We start from the raw sequence: 12,178 nt of genomic DNA on the forward strand, positions 1-12,178 counted from the left end.
AATGCCGTCAATCCCATTGGGGTATAACTGTGCATTTGATTCGATAAAGATGTAAACATTATTAGACACATAATCAGGACATAAAAATGATGATACTTAATTGAATATCAACCTGTTTTATTTACTTAAGCATGCATGATAGTCTTAGAATACATTCAACTAACTCTTATTAACTTATTGGAAATGCATTCAAGCGAGATCAATACCTAAATAATGCGTATTTCTTATCAAAAAGTAAAACAACAAAAATACCGAACTCCAAGGAAAATGCAAAACGGAAAGCCCTTAACAATTGGTAAAATCAAAAGCTCAATCACATCAAACGAATGGAAAACAACTGTCATGTTCCTGACTTGGAACAAGCAAATTCGAATATTCATTTTTAAGACAGGATATTGTAACGTGACCGAGGGGAGGAACGACAACGACAAAGACGGACGGACATAGCTATCTATGGCACGACAATATATCCTGTGGTAAATTCCCAGTAAATAAATAATACGGTATATATATAAGTTTATTAACAAATGTACATTACTCTCGACTTATTGACAAAGTTAGCTACAAAGTTTAAACATATAAACTTTAAAAACAAGTCCTCCAGAATCTTTACTGATTCAAGACTTAAGGAATACACATCCTTTCAGTATCACAGCTGATACACAATCTGCCAGTATCTTGACCAACTGACCTTTATCAGAAAGTTTTATAACTTTCACTCTTAGATAAAACAAATAGGCATAACTAATTCTATTACCCTACACCCTAAGACATCGTTACTTGTCTTAATTACATCTGACAGTTCAACTGTAACTGCAGATAATAAAACTAGCCATTTGTCAAATTAGCCTTGCATCATTAATTTTCTCTCTGTACACAAAAAACAGTTATAAAGCCAAACTAACTAGAGGTCAATATTTACAAAACATTAAAATATTACATTGCCTCCTTCTTTGAAAAACATGTGTCTCACATGTTATAAAAAAAATAACTTTAACTTATTAAAGTATGGAAGACCACTTTTCAAAAATAAAACAAAAATACGCAATAAAATTTTAATGGAAAAATCAAAATGTATCAAAAACAATTTACACTCTAGCACAATACAATAAAAACAATTTCAACATTAGAAAAATAAAATAAATCAAATAATTCAATCATAATCATGAAAACATGTTCATTTTAAATGTTCATAGTTTATAAACTTCGAAAAAAAAGTTCTAATCAGGTACGAATCTGTTTGGTGGACGTTTTACACGATGTCCGCGACCGTATTCAATATTGTCAATTGGAAAATTAGACATATCGCACTGTTCATTTTCACTTAATTCAATGTCAGACTCAATGTTATTTTCTTCGATTGCGGTAGCGTGAGACTCTGTATTTTTGAATTACAGTTTTAATCAGCCAATTGTCAAAATCTCCTTGATATGGTTTTAGTCTGTTGTAATGAACAACTCTTGTTTTTGATGATTCTGACTTTTGAATGCAGTAAACCAAGTCACTAAATAAAGGCAACAGTAGTATACCGCTGTTCGAAATTCATAAATCGATTGAGAAAAAAACAAATCCGGGTTACAAAATAAAACTGAGGGAAACACATCAAATATAAGAGAACTACGACACAACAGAAACACAACATTAAAATGTAACACACACAGAAACGAACTATAATATAACAATGGCCATTTTCCTGACTTGGTACAGGACATTTTAAGAAAAAAATAGTGGGTTGAACCTGGTTTTGTGGCAAGCCAAACCTCCCGCTTTTATGGCAATGTTAAATATAACATTAAAATGACAACATTACATGACAGGACTACAATACAAATAAATGGGAGAACATATAGGACAGAGAAACGTACGAATAATAGCTAACAAAAGGTACCAGGTTTAAAATTTAATACGCAAGACGCGCGTTTCTTCCACACAAGACTAATCAGTGACGCTCAGATAAAAAAAAAGTACGAAAGCCAAAACAAGTACAAAGTTGAAGAGCATTGAGGACCAAAAGTTCCAAAAAGTTGTGACAAATACGGCTAAGGTTATATGTCTGGGATAAGAAAATCCTTAGTATTTAGAATAATTCATACTTTTGCAAACAGTAAATTTATAAAAATTACTATATAATAGATATACATGATAACACCGAAGTGGTGACTAACTACAGAATAAAAACGGATACATAAAACAACATAAACCAGCACATAAAAATTCACAGCCGAGTTCGCCAAAGAGATCAACGCAAAAATAAAGGTGACGTTACATTAGAATTTCTGAAATTTCCCCAAAATAGGATAGAATTAGGATAGAATTCAAGATTTGGTTTATAATACTCATATAACATTTATCAATAACAATGAAAATCACAATACTAATTAATATATAATGTGGTAGTAATAAGATAATTAATAGTATTATCTAGCTATGTCGGTGTTCCTTCTTAATCAAACTGTAAACCAAATATATCGTATAAATTTAGTTGACCCAAACTAAAATCTATAATTAACGAACTGGGTGATTAATAATCTTTACCATAACACACGAATACAACAGAAAAAAATAAGATTTACAACTACAAACGATAAGACATTTGACAAAATCCGATGAGAATAACAAATATAACATCAAAACTAAATACATGAATTTTGGATAATTTTGGTTAAATCAAACTAATACTGTTTGTATATAAACTAGATAAATGTTCTGGAGCATCTTCTTTTGACGAATCTAGAGAACAAGCTGACTCGTTGAGTATGGTCACTGCTTCACATGTTGCTGAAATATTTTGTTCATACACCTTAACAGACTTATCTGATGCGTTCAATTCTCGAATCGGAACGATATCTCATGATGAATTAACTACTGTTTTAGCCAACAGGAGCTGATGTTTCTCCACAAATTTATCCGAAGTTACTAACATGCTACATTCTGGAGCATAGCCAATATCAATAACTTTCCCAAGGATAATCTGCTCGACACCTGGTGGAATAACTGTTGTCTCTGACACAGCAACTCGACAACATCGCACACCCTGTGTATTTAATACTGCACAAGATATCTGTTCTTTGTTAACAGTCATTGTATTGTTGGCCACATCAATGCAACACATATTTTGTTTCATGAAGTCAAAACCGATAATACAATCTATATCTTCATCTATATCAGCTACCCACACATCGTGTGTGAGAAGTGTCCTCCCAATTTCAACGTTCATTTTACCTATTCCTCTTACTTTAACTGATTTACCGTCGGCAAGTTTCATGTTTGTGTGTGTTTGACGCAACATCACTTTGTTTCCATCGGACAAAGAATCGTATACCTTATCGTTCAAAATTGTCACATTTTCACCTGTATCTACTAAACATTGAACGTTTGTACCTTGAAATTTACCAGGAATATACATTCCGTCATCGCCACTCGCTACACGACCGGTTCTAACTCTGTCTTTTTGTTGATAATTTGTGTGACTTTTGTCATCATTAGGACAATTTCTTCTAATATGACCTGTCTGACTACAAGTCCAACATCCTCTTTTTCCCGGCTTGTTGTTATTGTTATTAAATCCGCGTCTCTGTTGACTCATACCGCTCTTAAGAAACTAAAACCCACGTCGAAGTTCTTCTACCATATCAGATAATGTTTTAATTTGACCAGACACTTCTGAACTTTCCGAAATAGCGAAATTTCGAACACTTGAAGGTTTGTCCCTCTGTTTATTCGCGATATAAAATGCCTCGAGCTCAACAGCTAACTTAACTGCATCATCTAGTGTCTTTGTGTGAGTTTGGTGTATACGCAAACGTGTATCCGCGTCATCTAATGCATCAATGAAATGATCTCGGCTCAAAATCTGTTGTAGTTCCAGTTGAGCTTTGGGATATGCTTTACGGCTTAGTCTCTTGATATGTTGCGCCAATTCAGGCAATTCTTGATCTTTTCTTTTACGGATATTCTTAAGCTGCACACGGAAAAGCTCTGTTCTGTTTTTCGGTTCCAAATCTACTAGTTAAGGCTGCACATATCGATTTATAATCTTTACGCTTAATCGGATCAATATCGGCTAAAACACTTTGTGCATTCCCGCTTTAACTTGTTGCAAGAAACATTGCTTTCTGATAATCCGTCCCACAATTAAATTCGGATATCATTTCAAACTGAATTTTATAATCTTCCCAAGAAACAGAACCATCATATTCCGAGGGTGGGACAACTGGCTTTTCAATTTTCATACGCTTAGGTGAATGCGATCCTTGATTACCAAAAGGTTGGAACACGGATGGAATCGGTGATCTTCTCGGCGTCGGAGCACTTGAAATTTCTTCCTGAAGAGTTTCATACTCTTTAGTTAAACGTTGAATTTCTCTTTGGGTTTCAATCATTCTAGGCGTTGAAGATGATAAGACAGTTGAACTTAACCCTATCCCCGTATCCATTGATACTTTAGGTCTTGCACCTCCGAAATAAATTTCTCTATCAGAAGAATCACGTTTATCCATTTTTATAACAATTTAAACTCCTGTTACTTTATTTACGCACAAGAAATATTTGTTACCATTTGCAATAATCCTCTCACACAAAATTATCGGAATATTGCTATAAATCCACTGAATATAATTTGCGTAAATACATTGTAGAAATAAACTAATCCATGTTAATAATATCCCACCGCTGCCACCAAAAATTGTAATGTGACCGAGGGGAGAAACGACAACGACAAAGACGGACGGACATAGCCATCTATGGCACGACAATATATCCTGTGGTAAATTCCCAGTAACTAAATAATACGGTTTATATATATAAGTTTATTAACAAATGTACATTACTTCCGACTTATTGACAAAGTTAGTTACAAAGTTTAAACATATAAACATGATAAACTTTAAAAACAAGTCCTCCAGAATCTTTACTGATTCAAGACTTAATTAAGGAATACACATCCTTTCAGTATCACAGCTGATACACAATCTGCCAGTATCTTGACCAACTGACCTTTATCAGAAAGTTTAATTACTTTCACTCTTAGACAAAACAAATAGGCACAACTAATTTTATTACCCTACACCCTAAGACATCGTCACTTGTCTTAATTACATCTGACAGTTCAACTTTACCTGCAGGTAATAAAACTATACATTTGTCAAATTAGCCTTGCATCATTAATTTTCTCTCTGTACACAAAAAACAGTTATAAAGCCAAACTAACTAGAGGTCAATGTTTACAAAACATTAAAATATTACAATATATACCAGACTGCGATCACTTTGTCAAGCATCCGATTACTTTAAAACAAAATCATGAACGCCTATAACTAACATTCTAATTAACTGAGAACAAAAGGGAAATGCGGCTTTTTCATTGGCATTGTGTATATATCTATATAATTTTCAGTACTTGATGTTCAAATTTTCTTCCATAGCCATCTGCTCAGTTAGTTTATTTATTTTGAGATGACTTTTCAATTGTTCGTGGCGCTCGCTTCAACTATCTGTAAGAGTAATTTAATTTCATTATAAAAAATGTTCAATAAGAAAATTCCGCAACTGTAGCGATTGTATCTGAAAATGAATGAAATAATCGGCTGTACTGTTTCAAGTTTTTTGGGGTAAAATGATTCAATTGCTTTACGTGGTGTGATTTATATTCCCTTCCCTACTTATGTTGTTTTGCAAACAGAATGCAAGCGGAACCCATATATTAAAAGACGTGTCATCGTAAAGTGATTTCTTTAATTTAAAAAAAGGAGACGTGGTATGATTGCCAATGAGACAACAATACGACAGAGTCCAAATTGCGTGAATCAAACTATTCATATTTTCTCCTGGCTGTTTATTCCTGTTTGAAAATCAGGTTATATTTCTTTTGTGCTCAGATCTCCACTGGTCAGGATTATTGGTGATACTGACATTTTGATAATTAAATATTCCCCTACCTTGTAGCGTAAATTACCCGTCGGAGGAGATGCATATGGAACACCAAGATATTCCTCCACTTCTACTTGCGGGACGCGAATAGTAACTTTTCCGCGGACATTTCCATAAAGTGTTTTTCTGATAGGAATCCACTGGGAAGTACTCAAAACAAAAGTCAACATGATTAAAATCTTAGACATTTTGTTCATTAGTGATTTGTCTTTGTTACTTCCTGATAAATGATTAACAAAAGTAACATGTATTTTCAGTACATATTTTAAGTTGTCAAGTTGAAAGGCTAACTCAGACGGAAGTTTAAAATTTCAGACGGCAAATTATAAAGGAAGAGTCGGAGATAATGTCAACAGATTGGCAAAGATTTAAGATTATACATGTATAAGAAAAATAAATTGTGAAAAATTTACAAAACATACAACTTGCACTTTAAGAGTAACATTGATGGGTTAAGTTGAGGAAAACAGGTTTTGGCGCTATTAAAATACTTTATTTCAATGGATCAAAGCTATTCGTTTCTTACCCCTTGAAAGGTTTTACTGCTAACCCAGCAGGCACTCAGAAACAATGTCAAATTTATGTTTGATTTTAAAAGTTTGAATCAACGTTGATTCAAGATTAATAAACTGCTTCGCCGAGCGCAGCTGGATACGACCGCAGAGGTCCAACCCTGAACAGTTGGGGCAAAAATGGACACAATATTCAAGCTTGATACAGGTCTGAATTTGGATTGTAATTAAATATTTGACATATTATAGGTTTCTGACACAGAATAAATGTAGTCAAAGAACTTTACTAGTTTCACTCTCCCCAAAAAAATCCCCCCCCTCCAAAAAAATATTTGAAGAAATTTTCTTCTTAATTTCTTAAATCTTGTGAAAAAAAAATTAGACCCCCCTCCCCCCACCCCCTTCCTTTCTAAAAAAATTAATTTTCTTTTTGTAAAATGTGGTTCAATTTAAGTGACATCAATACACTTGAACACAAGTTGTCTGAAAACTAGAAAAAATCTTGTTTTAGACACTTTTTGGCCCCTAATTCCTGAACGGTTTGGGCAATTACCCCCAAAATGAATCCCAACCTTCTACTTGTGGTATTGAACCTTGTGGTACAATTTCAGATCAATCAAAAGACTTTTTGAGCCCCTTTTTGGCCCCTAATTCCTAAACGGTTGGGACCATCACCCCCAAAAACAATCCCTACCTTCCTTTTGTAGTAGTCAACCTTTTGGTTAAATTTCATAGAGATCCATACACTTAAACAAAGTTATTGTCCGGAAAGCAAATGTCTTTGGACGACGACGACGTGATAGCAATATACGATCCCAAAATTTTTTTGCGGTCGTATAAAAATTGTCTTTAAAGGACAATAACTCCTTAAGGGGTCAATAGACAACTTTGGTTATATAAAAACTTATTTGTAGATCTTACTTTGCTGAACATTTTTGCTGTTTACAGTTTATTTTTTATCTATAATAATATTCAAGATAATAACCGAAAACTGCAAAATTTCCTTAAAATCATCAATTCAGGGGCAATAACATAAAAATCAGACAGCCTATTTGGCTCATAATTTCAAGGCAGGTAGAACTGGACCTTATGAATACTTTAACTTCTTGTTTGATTTGCTGTAAATGCTTTAGTTTTTGAGATATAAGTCAAAAACTGCATTTTACCTTATGTTCTATTTTTAGCCATGGCAGTCATATTTTCTGAGGAAACAGAAAATAAAACACAAACTTTATTCTAGATAACCTAAGAATCATTCATCTTAAGTTTGGTTGGAATTGGTTCTGTAGTTTCAGAGAAGATTTTTTAAAGTTAAAAAACATGATAAACAAATTGTGTAAAATTGTCCTTAAAGGGCAATGACTCCTTAAGGGGTCAATTGACAATTTTGGTCATATTAAACTTATTTGTAGATCTTACTTTGCTGAACATTTTTGCTGTTTACAGTTTATCTTTATCTATAATGTTCAAGATAATAACCAAAAACTGCAAAATTTCCTTAAAATTACCAATTTAGTGGCAGCAACTCAAAAATGGGTTCTTAGATTCATCTGAATATTTCAGGGCTGATAGAACTTGACCTAATGAACATTTTTACCCCGTCAGATTGCTCTAAATACTTTAGTTTTTGAGATATAACCCAAAAACTGCATTTTACGCCTATGTTCTATTTTTAGCCATGGCGGAAATGTTTTTTGACGAAACAGAAAATAAAACACAAACTCAATTCTAGATATCCTAAGGATCATTCAGCTTATGTTTGGTTGGAATTGGTTCTGTAGTTTCAGAGGAGAAGATTTTTTAAAGTTAGAAAACATGATAAACAAATTGTGTAAAATTGTCATCAAAGGGCAATGACTCCTTAAGAGGTCAATTGACAATTTTGGTCATATTAAACTTATTTGTAGATCTTACTTTGCTGAACATATTTGCTATTTACAGTTTATCTTTATCTATAATAATATTCAAGATAATAATCAAAAACTGCAAAATTTCCTTAAAATTACCAATTTAGTAGCAGCAACCCAACAATGGGTTCTTAGATTCATCTGACAATTTCAGGGCTGATAGAACTTGACCTAATGAACATTTTTATCCACTTTCAGATTTGCTCTAAATGCTCTAATTTAGTTTTTAGCTATAAGCCAAAAACTGCATTTTACCCCTATGTTCTATTTTTAGCCATGGCAGCCATGTTTTTTGACGAAACAGAAAATAAAACCCAAACTCTATTCTAGATACCCTAAGGATCATTCATCTTAAGTTTGGTTGGAATTGGTTCAGTAGTTTCAGAGGAGATGTTTGAAATAGTTTACACCGGACGGACGACGACAGATGATGACGGACGCCAAGTGATGGCAAAAGCTCACATTTCCTTTGGAAAGGTGAGCTAACAAGAATAGTAATAAGAAATAAATGTGGATAGTGTCCACATGTGGACACAGATGATGCCCCCGCTTGCATAGCATATAGTTATAAAGGCACATAACTGAAGAACGGTAAAAGTGACGCTACCCAAATTTGAACTTGATCTGAGTTGAGTGGTAATAAGCATTATGTGTAAGTCTCATAACATTTGGTTGAGGCTAACTTAAGTAGAGAACAGAAACTAAAAATTCAGCAATTTTTCTATTTGTAAACACGCAGAACTCTAGAACGGTTGTGTATAAGTTTTATAACATTTGGTTGAGACAAACTTAAGTTAGAGAACGGAAACAAAAATTCAGCAATTTTTATGTTTATAAAGGGACATAACTCAAGAATGGTAAAAGTGTTCTCACCAAATTTCGTACTTAATCTGTATTATGTAGTAATAAGCATTGTGTATAAGTTTCATAACATTTGGTTGAGGCAAACTAAAGTAAGAAAACGGAAACAAAAAATTTGTACGTGATCTTAGTTTTGTGGTAATGAATATTGTGTATAGGTTTCATAATGTTTGGTTGGGGCAAACTTAAGTTACAGAATGGATACTAAAAATTTTGCAATCTTTCGATTTATAAATGGGCATAACTCAATAATGGTTAAAGTGACACTACCCAAATTCAACTTGATCTGTGTTTTATCAGTGGAAGTCAAAATTAAACATTGCATAGTAAAAGCATTGATTGTAGTTGATTCAACTATAATCATGGACAAAGGAAGATAACTCGAATTTTAATAAATTGCTTCGCCGAGCGCAGCTTGATATAACCACAGAGGTCCAACCTTGAACAGTTGGGCCAAAACTGGACGCAATATTCACGCTTGATACAGGTCTGAATTTGGATTGTAATTGATTTGGTTATATGATTTGAATTTATATTCAATTTTTTGCTTTTGTGCAATACACTATGCTGTTGCGTATTAACCCCCACCCCCCACTCCCTCAACTCCTTCCACACACACACACACACTTTTTTTTTTGCAAAAAAAATAATATTTGAAGAAATTTTTTCTTTTTTAATTTCTGAAATCTGAAATGAGAAAAAATTGACCCCCAACAATTTCTTTTTACCCCCTGCCCCATTTTTCCCCCAAAAAAATTCTTTCCCTCAAGATATGGTCATAATCTCAATTCAAATTTCCGATGGAATTTGCAACCATAATTACCCATTTAAATTTACCATAGTGCTAACTTAATCTATTTTATAATAGAATTTAAAATATGGTGTCAAATCTTTCATATGGATTTTTTTGTAAAAAAAAAAGATTGCAACATTTGCAGATACTTTTACTGGTCTTCCTTTATAAATATGCATATCTTTAAACATAATTTAAAAGCAGTGTAAGGGAGGTTATTCAAATGATGTATTTGAATTACTTCCCTCACACTGCTTTAAATTATGTCATGTACTAAAGTATTTGTTCATTAACCAGGACACCCTTGTTTTCCCCCCTTTTTTGCCCCTAATTCCTAAACGGTTTGAGCCATAACCTCACAAAGCAAATCCTAACCATCCCTTGGTGGTATGGAAACTTGCGGTATAATTTCAGAGAGATCAATACACCGTTCCACAAGTTATTGTCTGGAAACTAGAAAAATGCTTATTTTTGGCCCCTAATTCCTTAACTGTTGGTACCATAACCCCCCAAATAAATCCCAACCTTCCATTTGAGATATTGAACATTATGGTAAAATTTCATAGAGATCCATTCACTTAAACTAAAGTTATTGTGCGAAAACCAATGTGTCTTCAGACGACAACAATGACGCCAACGACATACCAATATACGACCGCGGTCATATAAAAATTACTTGATATTTAGAAGAAAATAAAAATTTTGCAATTTTTCCATTTATAAAGGGGCATAACTCTAGAACGGTTAAAGTGACGCCACCAAAATTCACACTTGATCTGTGTTTTGTGGTAATAAGCATTTTGTATAAGTTTCATAACATTTGGTTGAGGCAAACTTAAGTTAGAGAACAGAAACTAAAAATTTTGCAATTTTTCCATTTATAAAGGGCATAACTCTAGAAATCCAATGTGTCTTCAGACGACAACGATGACGCCAACGTCATACCAATATACGACCGCGGTCATATAAAAATTACTTGATATTTAGAAGAAAATAAAAATTTTGCAATTTTTCCATTTATAAAGGGGCATAACTCTAGAACGGTTAAAGTGACGCCACCAAAATTCACACTTGATCTGTGTTTTGTGGTAATAAGCATTTTGTATAAGTTTCATAACATTTGGTTGAGGCAAACTTAAGTTAGAGAACAGAAACTAAAAATTTTGCAATTTTTCCATTTATAAAGGGCATAACTCTAGAAATCCAATGTGTCTTCAGACGACAACGATGACGCCAACGTCATACCAATATACGACCGCGGTCATATAAAAATTACTTGATATTTAGAAGAAAATAAAAATTTTGCAATTTTTCCATTTATAAAGGGGCATAACTCTAGAATGGTTAAAGTGACGCCACCAAAATTCACACTTGATCTGTGTTTTGTGGTAATAAGCATTTTGTATAAGTTTCATAACATTTGGTTGAGGCAAACTTAAGTTAGAGAACAGAAACTAAAAATTTTGCAATTTTTCCATTTATAAAGGGCATAACTCTAGAAATCCAATGTGTCTTCAGACGACAACGATGACGCCAACGTCATACCAATATACGACCGCGGTCATATAAAAATTACTTGATATTTAGAAGAAAATAAAAATTTTGCAATTTTTCCATTTATAAAGGGGCATAACTCTAGAACGGTTAAAGTGACGCCACCAAAATTCACACTTGATCTGTGTTTTGTGGTAATAAGCATTTTGTATAAGTTTCATAACATTTGGTTGAGGCAAACTTAAGTTAGAGAACAGAAACTAAAAATTTTGCAATTTTTCCATTTATAAAGGGCATAACTCTAGAAATCCAATGTGTCTTCAGACGACAACGATGACGCCAACGTCATACCAATATACGACTGCGGTCATATAAAAATTACTTGATATTTAGAAGAAAATAAAAATTTTGCAATTTTTCCATTTATAAAGGGGCATAACTCTAGAATGGTTAAAGTGACGCCACCAAAATTCACACTTGATCTGTGTTTTGTGGTAATAAGCATTTTGTATAAGTTTCATAACATTTGGTTGAGGCAAACTTAAGTTAGAGAACAGAAACTAAAAATTTAGCAATTTTTCCATTTATAAAGGGCATAACTCTAGAACGGTTAAAGTGACACCACCAAAATTCAAACCTGATCTGTGTTTTGTGGTAATAAGCATTGTGTATAAGACTCATAA

At 33.2% G+C, this 12,178-nt stretch overlaps 1 protein-coding gene across 3 annotated transcripts in view; it reads right to left on the minus strand.

Moving 5' to 3' along the window:
• LOC127729782 (neuroligin-4, X-linked-like) overlaps window positions 1–6,206 on the minus strand; it is a 120,834-nt gene extending 114,628 nt beyond the window's left edge. For 2 of the 3 annotated variants that reach the window (XM_052237678.1, XM_052237677.1), the window contains exon 1: window positions 5,937–6,206. In XM_052237678.1, coding sequence (XP_052093638.1) covers window positions 5,937–6,125 — 189 coding nt within the window. In that variant the 5' untranslated portion in view covers window positions 6,126–6,206. The remainder of the gene's footprint in view (window positions 1–5,936) is intronic. The other variant, XM_052237676.1, reaches the window with a different exon arrangement.
• Between the last annotated feature and the right edge of the window lie 5,972 nt (window positions 6,207–12,178).

Source organism: Mytilus californianus, unplaced genomic scaffold, assembly GCF_021869535.1.
Source record: "Mytilus californianus isolate M0D057914Y unplaced genomic scaffold, xbMytCali1.0.p SCAF_2, whole genome shotgun sequence".
Lineage (NCBI taxonomy): Eukaryota > Metazoa > Mollusca > Bivalvia > Mytilida > Mytilidae > Mytilus > Mytilus californianus.